The 19,370-nt window shown below is 39.6% G+C and overlaps 1 protein-coding gene across 44 annotated transcripts in view; it reads left to right on the plus strand.

Moving 5' to 3' along the window:
• The window catches only part of NRXN1 (neurexin 1), a 1,121,298-nt gene that overhangs the window by 684,580 nt on the left and 417,348 nt on the right, over window positions 1–19,370 (plus strand). Inside the window, exon 1 of one of the 44 annotated variants that reach the window (XM_054548190.2) lies at window positions 767–2,918. The exons of 40 other annotated variants lie outside the window; for them this stretch is intronic. In XM_054548190.2, coding sequence (XP_054404165.1) covers window positions 2,669–2,918 — 250 coding nt within the window. In that variant the 5' untranslated portion in view covers window positions 767–2,668. Of the gene's footprint in view, window positions 1–766; window positions 2,919–19,370 lie in introns of those variants that run through there. 3 more of the 44 variants (XM_054548191.2, XM_054548187.2, XM_024242435.3) reach the window with 3 other exon arrangements.

Consider the following 19,370-nt stretch of genomic DNA (forward strand, 5'->3'; position numbering starts at 1 on the left):
CAGGGAAAGACTCAGTAACTAATGTGATGTAACCAGTAAATGGTGGCATCAAAAATGCAGTACAGATTTCCTGACTCCTAATCCAGTGCTCTTTCCGTGCTAACACTATGAAATGTCAAATTCAGAATATGGACCTGCAGTTCTGAAAACATACTGTGTGGATGATTTTCCTTTTCTTTTTGAAGCTCTACTTGATATTTTTAAAACGAATAATCACGACTCTTGTTGGTAAATTAAAATACATATGTTGCAAAATAACAAAATGAATAAGAAATGACTGGGGGCAAGGGCAGAAACAGTTCACAGTGGAAAATGATAGATTTTGCATCTGCTGGTCTTCGAGCAGCTGTGGAAGCTTGGGAGACACGGCATATTTAAATAGATAAAAGCATCGTGTTTAGCAAGGCTGAACTGTTTCAATCAATATACTACTGAAGAATTATCTTTTAGTATCCTAAAATAAACTTTTGACAGGAACGTGAGATGTGTGATTGCTACAGGTGTGATTTGGGGGCCACTGGACACTATTTATATAGTGGGCATCAGAGTCCCATGGTTGAATCTTTGGACTACGAAGCAATATACAAGTCTAAGTGGCCACTTGGGTTAGTAGCTGATTTGAATCAAATCTTCCCAGAATTACATTTTTTTAAAAATACTGGACTTTATATTTGTTGATAACAATTATGTAGATGGTGAGAACCTAGTGAGAAATAATTCCTGTTCAATGTTGCCTTCTTTTGGCTTTAAATAGAAATAAAGACAAAAAAAAAGTCCAGCCACTGGACATGTCGTAGTTTTTTATCATCTTTTGGAAATCAGGGAAATGTTTAAATCGTAGTCCCAAGACTTAATCACCAGCATCCAGTGCCTGTGGTCATCCTAGCCAAGTTCACTTGCATTGCTAGATTTCTACTCTTAAATTTATGCTGCCTTTGCTGGTCTTTCATCTAGGACACACAGCTTTCAGTTAAAGATGCTGTATTTCATCAAAAGCATATAAATGTCCTCTTTCCCTTGGGGGCACTAGATTTAGGAATTTTCATTTCCTGATGCTATTTTCTTTATAAGACAGGATGAGAGAAATGAGGAGTTCAACCCTTAGCAAAGATCATCACAGCGGGGCTTCTATAGAGATCTTGGAAGATCTTATATATTCCTAAAATATTGACTGAAATACAAGCAATTTTATTCATGCCATTTCTTTCTTTTCTGCTTTCTTCCTGTTTCTCTCCTGACCCTTCTCTTCCTCTCTTCCCATTCTTCCACTTTCTGCCTCTTCTGCAGCTGCCAAATTAATGCATCCTTTTCCCTCCTTGTGAGTTTTGGTCCCCTGAACTTCCACTGCCTTATATGATATAATATGGTAGTGGGAAGAAGAATCCTTGTTATGAGTAACATATGTGATTAACAGATCATCGCGACTGATGATTGAGTACAAGGTATCAAGCCATATTTAGCAGATTGGGTTTAAACACCTGGTAGAACAAGTTTGGTCCAATAAAAAGACCCGAATTCTCTCCCTTTTAAGATCTCTAAAGACACTGGTTACATCTAAACCATTGGGTAGGGGAAGGGTGCCATTTGCCATTGTAGTTCAGATGGAGGGATCACCTGGTGGAGGGAGAGATGCTTTTTAGGTGTTCCCGTTTCGCCTTACACGTGTCCCTTTGATGCGTGGAGAATGCAAGGGAGAGGCAAAGCAGGGCGATTTTCGTGGGAAGCTAGACCAGCCTCCCTCGTTACATAGGCTCGTCCTCTGCATTGCATCCGAGCTTCAGTGATTTGCTGTTTGGAGACTGCAGATTTGCATAGAGCCCCTTGCTTCACCAGCGTGTGTGGTTTTTCTTTTCTTTCTTTCTTTCTTTTCTTTTTCTTGTTCTTTTTCTGTATCTCTCCCTTACTCCTTCGTCCGCATCTTCTTCTCAGCTGTCTTTCCCCCGTTCGATTCCCATTTCCTTCAGAAGGGCGCACTCTTCCCTCTGAACCCCTCGCCGGGCGTAAGTGTCAGGAGGCGGCCGACGCGGAGATTGCCTCGGGAGCAGGCGATGCGCGCCGCTGCTCCGCGCGCTGCCCGGGGGAGGCTGGCGCTAGCGGGCGAGCCGGCCGGGGCTGAATGGAGGGAAGGGGCGCCTGGATTCCATGGGGTCTGCTTCTGTCTTGAAAGGAGGTTGGGCCGGCGAAGTGGCCTCCCTAGTCCCCGCACACAAAGCTAAATGGATTTACCTAGTGGATTCGCGGTGGATGGCTGTCATGTAGAAGTGAGGACCCTCCAGGAGGAGCTTTAAACAATTTCTCGGCCCCCCACCCGCCGGCACTCACTCTCGCCCGAAACTCTTTGGGAGTATCTCTCGAGAACCTGGAGCCCTGGAAATCTGGGAGCAGCCACCCGCTCCGCGCTTGCTGTTCCCGGGGCTGCCTTTCCGGACAAGCCCCTCTCCAGCTGCATTCGCCTCGGCTATGTTTCGGATTGTTTGGGGTGCTAGGCACGGCGGACTCCAGGACCCCGAGAAGACTGTCCGAAGGAGGGAGAGGATGGGTGCCCTGGCGCGGTGAGGCGGCCGGCCCCTCAGCCCACTCCGCGCCGCCCGCTCCCCTGCGCCCTCTCCTCTCCCCGCGCCCCAAACTTTGCCTCCCGCGGCGGCTGCCCCTCGGCGGGCGCCCCGCCATGTACCAGAGGATGCTCCGGTGCGGCGCCGAGCTGGGCTCGCCCGGGGGCGGCGGCGGCGGCGGCGGCGCAGGGGGGCGCCTGGCCCTGCTTTGGATAGTCCCGCTCACCCTCAGCGGCCTCCTAGGAGTGGCGTGGGGGGCGTCCAGTTTGGGAGCGCACCACATCCACCATTTCCATGGCAGCAGCAAGCATCATTCAGTGCCTATTGCAATCTACAGGTCACCGGCATCCTTGCGAGGCGGACACGGTGGGTCTGCTATGCCAAGTTCTCGCGGGTTACCCCCTCGCTCCCCCCTTTCTACCCTGCACTCGCTCCTGGGCTCCTAAGGCTCAGAGAAATGGAAGCTCGACAAAAGGGAGGTGCATTTGGGTGTGCTTGGTGCGAGCCACTTATCTCTTTGAAGACAATAGAAAGGGGATGGGGGAAGGCGTCGCGGGTGTTGGTGGTGAGGGGTGGGAGGGGCGTTCCTTGTCGAGGTACTGGGAGAGAGATGTGGACACCTACTAAAGGACCAGCCCGGGTCGCGCGGCTGGGCCCCACGGGAAGGGGGCGTCAGTTGCCAGAAGGTCACTCAGTGGCCGGATGGGGCGCCGCGCTCAGCTAAGGGACCTGAGCACCAGAGAGAAGAGGGCTCTGCAGAACCTTTTGTCTGTGCTGTATGTGCTGCCCCACCTCCTGCCCATCTTCCCTGGCCCCTGGGGGGAGGGAGAGATTCCAGCCCGGACATTCCTCCAAAGTGCGCCCAGACTGCAGTGACAGCGAAGCAGTCCTGGGACTCACTCAACAGGAGGCCAATTACTTTTGCCCCCACGCCTTCCCTTAATTGGAAAAGGTAGGAGGGCAACCGAGGCACCCCCTCTAATGCGGGCCAGCCCTTCCCAGGCATGGAGGGGACCTCTGGACACCATTCCCCTTCCATCCACTCTGCACATAAATATATGTCTTTTTCTTGGTAATCAGGCTGAGTTCTTTTCTAAATGGAACAGAGAGAGGCTTGACTACACATACCCATCTCCCGGAGGATCATGTCTGAAGGCTATTGGAACGAGGGAGGTCTTACTTCCTCCTTCAGTGATTAATGCTTTCCAGGAAGGGCAAGTCAGTCAGTGCTGGCTGGGCTAAGCCCAGAGGTCTGCCTGGAGAAGAAGTTAGAGCTAAGGGAAACTATTCTCCTAATGCCCTGTCCCTTTGAAAATAGCAGAGTGTAGAGAAAAGCCTTGGTTGGCAGCCTTTTCCTCCAGAGTGACCAGCACTGTGAGGCCAGATTCCTCTAATTTTCAGATAAATATCTATTCCAGATTCCCCGAATTGCCAAAAATTAAAACATCAATCTGTTTTTGTGAGTCGTTCCCCACTCCTAATTTTTATTCTCCCCTGGTGTAAAATGCACTTGTTTAGAAAGCAGAGTGAAAGTTGTGGGCACTTTTTTTATATCCGTTTTCCACCTCTTTCTTGCAGGACCCGTCACCTTTCAGACTTGTTTCAGCTCGGAATCCTTTGCCCCACTCCTTATGAGTTTGCTCTGCCCTTAGCAGTTGCTGGTGCTACCAGGATGGCCCTTTATTCCATGGATGCAGGGTGGGGCGGGGGCTTCCCACCTGGGGACAATTCTGGTTAGATATGAAAAACTATAGCATAATCTAACTGAAGAGAGACCAAGTCCCCTAGCAAGCCCTCTTTGGGAGCGCAATAGAAAAAACACATCCCTGTGGGTTCTAGGAATTGGTTCCTTTCTCCTTCTCCTAGTTCTGTCCCAGAAATTCTCTCCAGTTAAGAGTGTCTAGTATGGAGACGAGAGTGATGTCCCAAGCCAGGGATTATTTTTATAAGTAACAGAGATCAGATCTCTCTGAAAGAATAAGGAGTTTCTGGTGATCTCACCACAAGCCCGCAATATTCTAGGAGCTTGTTGCTCCCTTTACCTGGGTGCAGTTCTCAACCACTGCCCTGCCTTTGTGCAGAATTATGTGAGTCCTGAGGGACGGAGGCAAGCCAGGGTGCAGGAAGGGCAGAGTGTGGGTAGGTGGGTGTGGTGAGGCAGATGGGGGTATGGAGCGGGTGGGGCACCTAATTGTGCCAGTGGGAAGCACTTGGCTAATAATCTCATATGCAACTTCTCCTTTTCTGTGTTTCGGCCTCTCTCCAGAGGGATAAGGCTGCTGGGGACGTGGGAGAGGAGAAGACCCAGGGGCCCTGCCGCAGAGTGGGGCACTCCTTTTTCCTCTCCACTGCAGCTTCTGCCCCAGTCAGGCGCCGTCTGCTGGCCTTTACAAACATTTCTTTCCCTCCAGAATACAGTGATTGTCTCTGCGTGTGAATGAAAAATCAGAGGTGCCTGTCATCGAAAAAGAGAAAGAATAGGATAGTAGAGAAAATTGTTGTGTGTATAGTGGTTGGTATTATTCTTTTGGGTCAAAGAACTTTGTTTCCTTCGAAGGTTCTGTTGTATGGTCGTGTTTGTGTATTTTTGGATTTCTGCCCACCCTCCTTCACGCTTACTCTTTTGGAAGAGGCTGCTCCTCTTCTGATTCTTTGTTTTTTTCAATCAGAGGCGCAAACTTACATGTCACTAACCAACCCCTGCCAAATAAAAGCCAGGTGTGAATTTCTCATACTTCATCCTTTCCCTCTTTTGAAAATAATATTAACTTTATAGAGAACAATCAAGGAACATTAGGATAAAAAATAAGCCTCTCAGGGTGGGGGATGGAGAAATGGGGTGAGGTGTGAGTGCAGAGGGACTGAGAACACAGCAGGCAGGGTGATGGCTTAAAGAGAAACCTAATAAGAAAGAGGTGATGTTGAATTTGTTGGGTGAATAGCTCTCTGAATATTTCAGTAATGGTTGGGACAAAGGACCCACAAGTAAAGAACCCTTGAGCCTAATAGATGAGGGTGAAGGGAAAGCACAAAGGTAAATGACAATATGATAAATTCATAGCTGAAAGTCAACACAAGTGAAAATGAGGTTTAGTTCAAAATCTGAGACTATTGCAAATTTATTTGGCTAGATGAACAAATGAACTAGGCTGTTTGGTTGTATTAGAATTTCTGTGAATCATAAGACATTTTCTTTCATAATAGAGAATGCACGTATGTGCTTGAATGTGTAAAATAAAAATTCATTTGTTGTATAGTTTAAGGAATAAAATTGAGTCCCCTATGTTTTGAAAGCTGCTGGGCTGACTATCCAGGTTCATTCTTCTTCATTTTCTCATCTTGCCATGCTTCATTTGCACTATTATGAGGTGTCACTTACAAGGTTTGCAGGGCGCAGAGAGCGCTCATGGCTACCCGAGTATCTTTGTGCAAGCTGACCCAGTTGCAGAGATTATGATGAGGATTTTTTTTAAGTGCCTGTGAGAAGCAGGTTTTGAGAACACTGCAGGGTCCTTTTATATTTTGCATTTGCTCAAAAACATAAATGGTGAAACTACCTCCATAGAAAAATTGTGGGTTTTTTTCTAGTTAAATAAAGGGAGAACTGTGTGACTGTAAATGACAAAAAGCAAGCCTGCTTGTAATTAAGAATGCTACTTAACGCCAACAAGAGTCCAGAATAGACCAGTGTGCTCAGCCAGTACTGCTTATGTGATGTGCCATATGTGGGGAGCATGGAATGATGTCAGTGAAATGCTTAGGTTCCCATCTCAGCTCCCAGCTTTCCTAAGTGCCTCTGCATACTTTAGAAAATTAGCTTAGAGTCTCTCAATAATTTCAGGAGATAAAGGAAGGAGAAAGCCACCAGTGCCATCCTTTCTCCTTCCACAAATATGAGCTCCGGAAATTATATTGCCATGATTAGCTTACACTATTAAAGGGCAAAAGGGCTTTCCCAGAAGGAAGTGTTAACAGATTTTAAAAGTGTGGTTTGTAATTGAAGTTGCTTAATGGTGTTATATAAGGATAATAATTATATCTTGAATTTATAATGTTTCTTTTTCTGAGACACTTTCAGTACACATACCAAACTTCTAAGAGGATGGGTAGGTTTCAGAGTGAGTTTGAATGTGATTTTCCTGTAGGGATACTGAGGCATACCATAAATGGGCCAAAAGACAGAGCCAGATGTCTGATCAGAATCAAAGAGGAATTAGAATCAAGGCCTATGGCCCATAGCCCAGAGCAATTCTATGAGCTCAGAGGTTTTTAAACTCAAACTAAGAGGGTCCTCTATGCCATTTAATGGTTGATCTCTTAAGAAATAATTACAAGATACATGGTCCAGCGTTTGGCTTCAAGCATGTTTTAACAATAATGCACACTGTTAGAAAGCTGTTGGTACCTCACTGGAGTCCTGCAGATTACTTCATTGATTCTGCTGAGGAGGTTTTTGTTTCTCTGTTTTTCCAGGAGGCAGGAGGTTAATGTTTCATAAAGCAATCCCTTTACTCTTTTGTGTGGCAACCAAGAGAGCTAGCAAAACCTTTGACGATATTCTCTACATTGGGGAAACATTTAGCTTTAATGTTTAATATTAATTAGCTGGTAATGAATTCATATGTGTGACCCAGAATGTTTTTGTCTATGACTGTTCTGCTGAAACAGACACTGGTGTTCCACACCTTTTCCTTACTTTGGAGTCTTGGACAAAATGTTATATCACTTAAATGCTGTTTTCAACAAGATGGCCAGCTACTATTTTTGGAAGAATCTTTGAATCAATGATGATCCAAGTAAACCCTGGCACTTTAGAGTAATTTTTGTTGCCCAAAACTTTAATAGATTTATTTCTTAGATTGTTCATTCATGCATTCATTTATTCACTAAATATATCATAAATTCCTACTATGAGCATGTGTTTGTATTTGTGTACCAGGTACCATGGAGGACCAGAGAATAATAAGGATGACAGTAGAGGTGAGGTTGGAGGAGGGAAGATATCTGAGGCAGAACCATCAAGAAGTTTACAAGTTAGTTCTAAAAATCCAAGCTATTATTGGAAAGAGTTAATCCTTAAAGAGGCAAATTCAGTTTTTTCCTTAAAAATAGGTAGTTTCCAAGCATAAATGCAAAAAACATAAAGTTTATGTATATGTAGCAATCATCTGGGACTCACCATGAAATGATCTGATAAAAACATCAAAATAGTAAATTTTATCTACACCACTTTTTATTGCCCTTCATTATTAATGTTCCAGAAAGAGCTCTTTATACAGTTGTTTTCCACCAAGTTGCTGCATATATTTTTTCTAACAAAACATAACAATTTCTACTTTTCAAACAGATATAAGGCTTGTTTTGTAAATGTAGTTAAGATAGGGATTCAATGATTTAAATTTACACTAATAATGAATAATTAATGCAGATTGGTCTGACAAAATACTTCTCAGAAACATATCTGTGTAAAAATTTGGCCATTGCCATTTACTAGCACTGTATAAATGTACTAAGCTGCTTATCTTTACTAAGAATGTTTTCTCCATTTATAAAATGAAAATACGATAAATGAAGAATAAATGAGACCATGAATTTGAAAAGTGCCCAGACTATAGTAGGTTCCCAATGATTTTTTCTTTTTTTTTTTTTTTTTTTTTTTTAAGAAATACTTAAAAGAGACTTTAGAGCACATGTAGGGGAAATCTAGACCTTAAAATCAGAAGACCTGAGTTCCTGTCCCAGTTCAGCCAGTTATTAACTCAGTGACTTATGGAATTCAGTTACCACTTTGAACATCATTTCTTTCAGCTCTAAAGTTTGAGGAGTATATTCCTTTCATTTAATAGATGTGACAACAGAGATCTAAATAATTTAAGTGAACTACAATATGGGGTCACAGCAAATCAGCAGCAGAGATGGAGGTAGGACCCATATCTTCTAACTCATCTTCCTCCTCCTATGGAATACTCTTCCATAAAGCCTGTGCTCCAATAGAAGGGAAAGCCTGTACTAATTCATCTACACTCTCACCTGTATACTGTATGACCAAAAGCAGTCCTTTTTAGACAATTAACTGGGATTAGAGGCTTGGTCTTTGAGAAGCGAATAGAGCAACCAAACTTGGTTCATACAGAGAAAACCAACTTTCCTCTACTGTCGACCATCACCACAATCAGCCCTCGATGACTCATTTATGCTATAGTGTGTACCTCTTTTTAAGAAAAAAACACAATTTATGTTTTGAGATGTTAACAATCTCAATAATAATGAGCATGACTTTTTATATTGTTTTGTCATTCATATTCTTGTTTTGTTTTTCTCTGTTTCTCTCTTTTTTTCTTTAATTGGACTAGCAGACCTCTAAGATCATTTCCAATTCTAAGTTTCCTTTGATCATAAGGATCTCTTAAAATCCTCATGCTCTTGTTGTCTTTTCCCGGGGACGTATTGATTCTAAACATATTGTAACTGGAGATATTTTTGCAAAGATTATATTCAGGTCCCTTGAGCCATCTAATTGTCCTCATGATTATTCTGGGAGTGGCTTACTTAGGTGCACAGGAGCCACGGTGTGGTGGTCAGGCTCAAGGTGCACTTGCCCTAGTACTTGTCTCACAACTAAGGTCTCAAAGATTTCCTCTTAGAAAAGCACCCGCTTCTTTCATTTGGTCTTTTTGCCCAGCCCTTTCTGGTCTATGTAGGGTGTAGAATATCTCTCCACATAGAAGCTTGTAATGGCCTTTTAAAATATTCCATTCTCTCACAAAATACAAGATTTTTCAGTGTTGATCACATAACGATGCATTCCCTCAAGCTTTTGACAGAACTGAGTGAAAACAGCTATCTTTTAAGTATATATTTCCACAGTGCCTTCATGTAAAGTGTCTCATTTAATCATCATCACAACCATGGCAGGGCTTATGAGCATCATTTTGCTGACAAGGAAACAAATTTAAAGAGGTGATGATTATGTCGGGGTCACCTAATTAATAAGTAGCCACAGTACATTTGCTTTTCCATGACAATATAAAAGGCAGGGTTTTGAAAAAGACTAACAAACAAAACCCACTGGATTTAAATTAGAAGACCTGAAATTTTTCCCAGCGTTGGTACTTTCCACTTCATGTCTCAAAAAATGTTCATTAAGAATAAAATTAGCCACAAAAGAGTAGCTAACTCATAGGTATTAAGAATTTCAAGTCAATATAGATGTGAAATTTATATCTGCATTTCAGTGGAAGGAATTTTGTCTAATATTACCTTGTGGTACTTAGTCAATAAGTAGGAAAATGGAGATGGATTCATAAATGAGGACTGTTCTCAAATTCGACTTGAAGGGTTATGCTCAGGTAGTGATAAGGAATGTTATTAATTAAATAGTATCCCCTATACTAAAAAGCTTTAACACTAGAAGATGATGATTCCTGTACAGACTTCCTTTTAATCACCAAATATACAAGTAGATAAGAAGAACCTGCTGCATTAATTGTGGGAACTTAATATCTGTGAGACTTGTGAATTTTAACTGAGGCAGTATAGAAAGGTGCTTCTCCAGTGTTTTTTCAAGGTATGTGGTTATGTATATGTTAAGTCTTCTATGAACTTTCTTTGAATCTTGTAGTCATTTTTGTTGTGAAATTCAGAATATAGGACCCTTTTAGGCTCTGAGATCCCCAGTTTAAATGTATTGTATAATGTGACCTACATTTTTTAAACCAAGGTTGTGAACTTTTAAATGTTCCTGTATATATTTGGTGACTTGTTTGTCAAATAATTAAAATTGGTAAAAGTATTATGATATATCTCTGAAAATCAGCAACTATAAAGAAAGAAAAAAATTTAACAGATTGTAAAGGAGTGCTTTTTAATATGTGGTAAAATACAAGGCAGTGAAATTTACTTATTTGGACAACACTTCTGCCGTGATGCCATGATAATCATGGTTTTTTTGATTATCTGGGTTGCCATTGGACTAACAGTGGTACATGTGATTATTTATGTGGTTTAGCCTGTCTTGGCAATTAGTTACCATTTGGTCATCATGACATATTTTTCTAGATGACTTCAGGTTTCAGAGCTGCTTGAAGAGAAGTGGTATTTTTAATGCTACTTAAAACAGATAATTTTAGATTCTGAAATCTTTAATTTTATGTTAAGACTGAAACATCTAAAGTGTGGATAGTTACAGAGCATAAAGCACTTCACTAGGAGTTGATTGTGATGCTTTCTAAAAAATACATTCAGGAAAAGTGTGGTAGCCCAGTGACACAATACTCTCACCGTAACCGATGAGCACATTTTGAAGGGGCATGCAGCAACACATTGTTTTATCTTTTTTTTTTTTTTCACTTTCTAATATAAAACTATCCAAGCACATTTGAAAGAAGTATGCGGTTTTTCTGAGGAACTTGGCTTTCAAATTTTTCAAGATTCTGTCTTTGTTAATTGAATGAATGCTTTAGTTCCTATCTATGTATCTATATCATTTTATGTATAGTTATCCTTTTCAATTATAAAATATATTACAATCTAGTATAGAGAAATAATACTGGAACATGTCTAATTTAAATACCTCTGAGAATTTTTGCCTAGAGGATGTATGTAGAGATTGAATCTTCTATTTGGTTTGCAGGGCATCATTTGATAGCTTATTTCCTTTATATTTCATATTCATTTCTGAAAATTATGTCATATTGGACCATTTATGCCTACATAGTAGACAAATTGATCATTTTCTAGATTCCATCTTTCTGAAGGTGAAGCAGAGAAACTTTTCTCAACAGTCTAAGCTACATTTTCTTGAAGTCCACAGTTAACATTTTCAAAATCGCAATGTGCTATATCAGTCATTTTTCACGTGGATGTCAAAGTAGTAACATATGCTTGAATAAGATGAATAATAAATTAGTCTCTGTCAGCAAAGTGGCTAATTGGACATGCTGTTAAATATGCAAATAATGTATTTGGCTTCCCCACTCATTCTTTTTCTTGGGACTAGTCCTAGGTGAGATATAGAGTTGTTGAAGCTGCTAGTGGATAACATTTTGTGCCATAACTAAAAGTGGAACACTCTTGATGGGCTTCTGATAAACATATTTATACAAAAGTCTTGTGTTAATACACAAGGTATTGATATCTGGATGCCTTTAATGACTAGACTATACAACAACAGTCTATTTGTACTGTTAACATTTTGCCTCAGTAATCTTATTTTTAAATGAAAAATTTGTGTTTTTTTAATAGAATTAATTAAATTTTAATTATTTTTACGGAATGAATTAATTCAAATCTTGGCTTATAGTGAGGAAGTGATTAAAATATTGTGGGATTACTTCACAACCCCGATTCTCCCTCATAAAAAGCTGTGCAGAGAAAGAACCAGAGCAACATAAAATGTTAGTAAATGGCCAATTATATCATTTAGTTATTGAACAATCACTCAGTGCTTATTATATGCCAGGTGCTGTTTTAAACTCTTAACAAAATATTGATTCATTTAATCCTTACAACAACTTTATGAGATAGGTACTTTACTCTCCCATTTTACTCAGAAGGATATTGAGGCACAGCAAAATTAAGAAATAGTTAAGTCACTGAAACGGAAGTTGTGGGCCCTGGATTCAAACCCCAGCAGGCCCATTAGAAAGTCCATGCTTTTGGCCAGGTGCAGTGGCTCACACCTGTAGTCCCAGCACTTTGGGAGGGTGAGGCGGGCGGATCATTTGAGGTCGGGAGTTCGAGACCAGCCTGACCAACATAGAGAAACCCCATCTGTACTAAAAATACAAAATTAGCTGGGCATGGTGGCCTTTGCCTGTAATCCCAGCTACTCAGGAGGCTGAGGCAGAAGAATCGCTTGAACCTGGGAGGCGGAGGTTGCAGTGAGCCGAGATCAAGCCATTGCACACTCCAGCCTGGGCAACAAGAGCGAAACTCCATCTCAAAAAAAAAAAGAAAAAAAGAAAAGAAAAAGAAAAAGAAAAAAGAAAGCCCATGCTTTTAACCTCTACATTATGCTGTCAATAAACATAATTTATTCTGACTGAGCATTTTGTTTCTCCTCTAGCTTTTATTGCCAGTGGTTCATAACAGACCCACAGAGAATGACTATCTGGATTTACTTTGTCTAATTTCCAACAAGTCATTTCTCTGAAGGTTTAATGCCTTATCTTTATCTTCCAATTAGTTTTTAGGCATTGTGATTCTTAAGTACACAGGGCATCGAGAGGCTTCCTTGTGCTTCCCTTCCTCATCACTTTATTTGTTCTGACTGATTTATTAATCTCAACTGACATCTGTCACCACACCAAGTGTAAAGGAGTGATTGATTTAAGATGTTTATTAATGTTTATTAACTATTTTCATTCTAGATGGCAAATACTTTCCCTACCAAATTGATAATCTGCTGTGATAATAGACTAATTTGCAAGTGCAGTCATGATTTACAATGAAAAGGGAACAGTGGTGATGAGTCTGATTATATGATTATACTCTCCTGAGATGAAAGGAATCCTGCAAATGGTTAAATAAAATCATATAATTCTGAAGGCAGGATATAGAGAAAAGACAGACAATTAATAAACTTATTTGAGTATTCTAATTTTAATTATGGTCTCTTAATTATGAAGCCTTGAAGATTTTAAAAATCAAATTGTGTTGTTTCTATATGCATGGTATTGTATGACTACATAGAGAATTTTATGCATCTCTACTACTCATTTCTAATGAGTTTTTATATTAGACTATCAGTTGGAGCAACATTCAGAAAGGATGGTAAATGCTTTCTAGTTTGAGTCTCTTAACCACATTGTTCTTAAAGATTCTTTTGTTTCTTCAATTTAACACCAGAATTTTTGTTGTTTATTTACTGGCATTTCACACATTCCACTTAAAATAACATTACAGGAATTCTGGAATTCCCTTGTGACATAAAGGATTACTCTTATAATTCTCATTGCATCTACTAACTATCTGACCTTGGGCAGTTTCTAAACCTCTGAGCCTTGGTTTTGCCTGGAGTGAAACAGGGCCTCTGTAGGACTGTTGTGAAGACTTGATGCCATGTAAACATCTGGCACAGGAACTGATAAATTGCTGCTGCCCCCCAAGTGACAGATGAACCCCTCTCCAACAGTGGGTCTTTTCTGCTCTGGAAAAAAAAAAACAGAAAGGACTGAGGTTAGTTATAAGGTAGACTCCTCTGAGCTTTTTAAAACACATTTCATTCTTATCATTCTAGACTGATTTGGTAGATTCTTTAAGTAAAAGACAAGGGGTTGAAATTGAGATCCTTTCCTGGTGTCTGATTCTTCCAAAAGAGGCTAACACAGATGTTAACAAGAGGATATTGTGTAGTAACCCAACAATTTGTATCCCCTTTGTCCATGTGGGAATTAAACCAGGACACCTGCAGCAGAACTGAACTGTCAAGGCTATTGCTGCAGTTTAGTGTTGAATATTTTTTTTCGTGGCTCTCTTAGAACATTCCTTTAGAATTTAGATTAAGCCTTTTGAAAATAACGGCAGGGGGTGGTGGGGAGAGGGTAAAGATGACGAGGAAAAACTTAGGAAAATGATTGCACCTTTTTTGCCCAATCAACTCTGAAAATGTCAGCAAACACAAAGCTCTCTTTACCTGGCTGGATTACAGTTGCAAGAGATTTCGGTAAGAGAAACAGTGCTTCCTAGCCCAGAATTGCTAATGTCACTTCTTTTACTGTGACCATTTTGATGCGTATACCATAGCCAAATGCTAAGAGTCTAGCATTTAGACAGAACACAAGCATTTCAAAATACCAAGTCAAATGAAAATGCTCAGCAACTGTAACTTAATTATCTATTTTTAAAACATAACTAGCGAATTTCTTAAAATAAATGAGTGTTTTAATAGGAACTTAACATCCATGTTTAAATGTTTTCATCCTCTTTCTAAAAAGAGGTTCTTTTGGGGACTGTGTATTAGACAAAATTTCATGCTAGTTTGAATCAAATTTATTTAAGCCCTATGATCACCTGGGATGATATATATACTTTGGAACTGAATCGCTTTACAGAGTGTCCCACCACTTTCTCTCTCCAGAGTCTGAAGAAAGCCTTTAAGCTGTGATATCAACAGTCAGGAGTCCTTAGGATCAGAGTATTTCAGTCAAAGCAAGATGTGGTTAAGACAAGAAGCTGATATGATTAAAGTTATTGTCTATATTGCCCCTCCTCCAAGGTTAACTTTTAGTGGTATGTAAGTGCCAGCAATAAGTTTAATCTATGAAACCACGTAACTTGGATTTTCTTCTAAATATCTTAAAATGAAGGCGATTTTCTAGATAACAGGTAATAGTGAAAAGTATCCCTGGAGAAAGCATTGCCTGGCTCCTCTGGAGCCAATATGAATATCAGTCCCACCTCACATATTCATACATTCCCTAGTGTTTTGGAGAATTTTGGAGATCCTTGTGATGGAGTGCCTGCCATTTGGGAAATAGGACCTCCAAAGAACATGACTTAGCAATCTGTGCTAGGGCACTGTAGGTATTTAGAAATCAGAAATACATTTTCCAGCAAGGGAATCAGTAAAAGCTTCAAGAAAGACATAGGCTTTTAGAGAAGCTCTGAAAGATGGGTATGTGGTAAATGGAGAGAAAGGCAATCTTATTAAGCATGAGCAGAAAACACTACTTTAACTTGTGCTTTTAAAAGAAAACAACAATGCAATAATTGCTAATTCAATTTTTTTTAGTAATTCCAGACAAATGCAGCTTACTATTGAATGAATGACTTTGTATGTATGTGTGTGTATTTTGCTTAGACGTGAGGCCCGTTAAACTATATATATATATTTATATATTTGGTCCTGGTCTTAAGGAAAGGCAGTAGCAAAGAGACCTAATTCTTAGTTAAGTTGGAAAACACAGTGCTGTGCTCTCTAGACATCGGCTGGGAGTTGCCAGAGAGGAGCATATTCTTGAATAAGCGCCAGACACACACATACAGGCAAAAAGCTCCCAAAGAGCAGGGCAGGGCTCCATCCTTCCCTTGTGGATGTCCTAATATCCTCACTGTTAAAAGTCCTGCATCTGCAAAGAGAATGGTGAAGGCAAGACTTGCAGGGAGTTGACTCTCTGTTTTTACATAATTTCATTCAGTCAGCCTCCTCATTCACAATATGCAGATATTTAGGTTATTACCAAAATGTGGGTGTTTACACACTCTGCTGGCAAATCAGTGTTTTACTGAGTGCCAAGAATGCAGAGACCAATCAATCAAGTGCTTATCAAGTGCCTTCTGCTTGGAATAGGGCATTCTCTCACTCTCTGCCAAAAGACCTCAGGCCTAATGGAGGCCGTCAAATCCATTCTGCTGTCCTTCACACTTAACCTGCCTGCCTTGTGTTCTTTCAAACACCCTTGGGAGGACTTGCAGTGTCCTAGAACAGACATAGGAAAGATGGGAACCATCTCTTTTCCATTTTCCAGTTGTTTTTCTGACACACCAGAGGCCCCATTTGTACCACGGCATGGCTGGGTGGGCACACATCCTCCTTCATTACCGATTTCTATAGGAGCCCGATAGATGTCATGCTAATACTGGGGAGATATTTGGTTCATTTTCATTTTCACATTTGTAGAGATTTCAAGGTTTACACAGTGGCTTCTCTTTTTATTTCATATGATATCTACACAAGCCTGTAAATTAAATATGGAAGATTTTTGCCCCATTTTGCAGGTGGGGCAACGTTGCAGCCCGGTCACTTTAAGTGGCCTGACTTAGTCGCATGTTTGTAACTGGCAGAGCTGGGACTATAACCCTATAAGCTGGTTTGAAGGCTCCAGGGCTGCTATTGCCACCCACGTAGGGGAGCACAGGCTATTTGTAGACTATCCTCAAAAGAACAAAGAGATGAGTAGATCAAGGAGATCAATGATTCTGCAGGGATTCTGGGAAAGAAACACTGAAAGGGTCCAGTCTATATGGACTTGCTAAGCTAGTAGAAAAAACAAAATGGATTGGTGGCTCTTTATGGGAAAATAAAACAAAGGTAGAGGTTGTTGGTGTGATGGCCAGGATTATTGATTGACTTTTAATACATTTTGTTAGTGTGACGGTTTAATTTTTTTGTTGCTTATTGGTTTTTGTCTTTTGGAAAAGAAATGAAGATTCCAGTTTGAAGGATGAACTCACTGGCTTTTGATCATTGTTGAAATAACTCAAAAAATATTCATACGACCCAAGAAAACACTCAGGCTGAGCATCTTTGTTTAATGCTGTGATGTTTTTTAGATGAACAGTGACAAGAAGCTACATGTAATTAAAATGTCCAATTACTTGCAGGGAATTATTAAAGAGCAATTGGAAAATTGAGATGTTCTGTAAAAAACTTAATAATTACAGCATTTGATTCTTCACAAGAATGACAAAGAAATTTACAAAGAGAGTCTCACTTTGGAAATGCGTTTTGCTTATTATAGTATGAAGAATGATGCCTAGCTGGCAAGATGGTCAACATTTTCCTTGCAGCAGAGATCTCTCCATCTAGGTGAAGGTGAATTCTTTCAGGTATCATTAGTGAGCTTAGGAGATGATATTAAGATACATCCAGTCTGTGTTTTTTAAAGTAACTTCCTATGCTTTCAAAACAGAGCTCTAATTTTCCTGGATTAAATTTCCTGAGGACAGAAAGTGTGGTTTTTGTTATATCTCCGTGTCCAAAAGCAAATTTTCATAGATACTCAAATGTTTGTAGAAAGATTTCTAAATAACCTCTTCTACTCACACAGAAGCAAGTTCAGTCTGTTAGTCAGAACTTACTTTAAAGCTAGCTACAGTTAGCATGGTATGATTTTCAAGCTATAATAAATTGCCTGCAACACCTAAATATTCCTCCCATTGCCTGTGATTTCACCATTTACAATTCATTTCTTAGTACCTCGATAGCTTTTACTAAAATTTGCTGTATGTTGAAGAGATGTAATACAAACAGTTATAATTAAATTTTAATTCTTAAAATTTAAACTGTATCAGAATCACCTAAGGAGTTTACTGAAACTGCAGATGCCTAGGTTGTACCTTTAAAGACTCTATTGAGTAATTTGGGGGTAGGGCTCAAGAATTTGCATTTCTAAATATCCACTTTAAGAGATTATAATGTAGACAGTCCTTGCACAATTGTTTGAGGAACAAGACCTTATGCCATTATCAACTAATATCTTCAACTTACGACTTTCTACCTAAGATCTTTGCAAGCCTCCAGCAGGTACTGTCTAAGGAGCAATTCTTAGCAGTGATGGTTTCTATTCAGAGGATGCGAAAATCACTTGAACACAAGGAGAATGATGTTGGAAGTTATCTAAAACCTGATACCTTCACGTTAGTGATCAATTGCTGTTGATGTACTGCTAACAAGGATACTAACAAGTGGTTAAATCTGTTGCTCTTCTCTTAGAATAAACTGTTATACATAGAAAGTATTCATATAGAAAGTAGACTGCAAGAAGATTCCTTTTAAAGCCTCATAGACATAGTTTTGATGGAATAGAACATCCCTAGATACAGCTACTTCTTTGTTTTTGGTGTGGAGTTATACTTTTGAGGGTTATATGCATGCACACACACAACTTTTAAATCTCAGTCTGCATTCTCCTTTTGCCCTTCCATATAAACACTCTTTGGTCCTCTATTCTCAATATCCTTTGAAAAGATTATTTTAGTCTATAATGCAAACTAAGGTGTTTCTTTGTATTTTTTAAGGTAAAAAATCTCTTAATAGTTAACACTTTTTCCTTTGACCAAGAAAGCTTTGATGCAGGTGTTATTTCCAGCATATATTTTATCATATCGAATTTTTAAAGTTTTAGATTTTATAATGTCTTTTCTAATTTTAGCCTCCTTTTATGTTTGTGGTTTTTCAACATTAAATCTTTTGTGAACTGCCTCTTTCTTGGTCTTGAATCATCTATACTTTTCTTAAAAAAATGACATTATTATTGGGTTATAATTCTGCATTCTTTTTGACTTTGTATGGATGACAGAATCCTAGAATCAGAAATGGAGTATAAAGTGGGATTTTAGCAAGTAACTACTTCCCACCCCTAATATTACAAATGTAGACTCTGACACACAAGAATGTTAAATGTCCAGCTCTAGGTTTCTTTCCTAGCACTGTCCCGCTTTTCCTTCAGCTTTATTAATGAGTCGCCCACACTCAGAATAACCTAACCAAATCCAAGTGATAACGTTGTGAAGAAGTTTAAATCAGGTAATTCCCATGGCAGTAAACAACCTCTGAGAAACTGAAGAAGTTTTCCACTTATGGTTGGAAAATATCTTTTTCTTTAGCTACTTTATTCATTGAAATTTTCTTGAACTGAGAGCAGCCATATTTCCTGTGTGCACCATTAAGCTGACAGTTTAAAATGGTTCTTGCTTAATTTATATTACTGTGGAGACTTTTTTAATGGAGAGAAACTAACGTCTGGGTTGGGGAAGGTTAGGAGTAGGTATTGGGAGGAAGGACATTCTAATGTGAAATCCCTGGGGATGCGAGGTTAAAGCAAAAGGACGTGGCCTTGTTTTAATAGCCCATCATCACTAATGAAAGAAGAAAAAGGAGACCCTATGTTTTTAAATTCTTTCTGTCAAACTCTCTAAGGCATTTAGAGATCATAGAAATTTTCGATAACATTGGTTATTAGTGATTATAATTATCGCTATAGAAGATTTGGAAAACAGAAGTTTGAGAACAAAAATAGAACATCCAGAATCATATCTAAAGAAAATCACTATTAAAATTTTGATATATTCCTTTTAGCAGTTTGCCTTTATGTA

Source organism: Pongo abelii, chromosome 12, assembly GCF_028885655.2.
Source record: "Pongo abelii isolate AG06213 chromosome 12, NHGRI_mPonAbe1-v2.0_pri, whole genome shotgun sequence".
NCBI lineage: Eukaryota > Metazoa > Chordata > Mammalia > Primates > Hominidae > Pongo > Pongo abelii.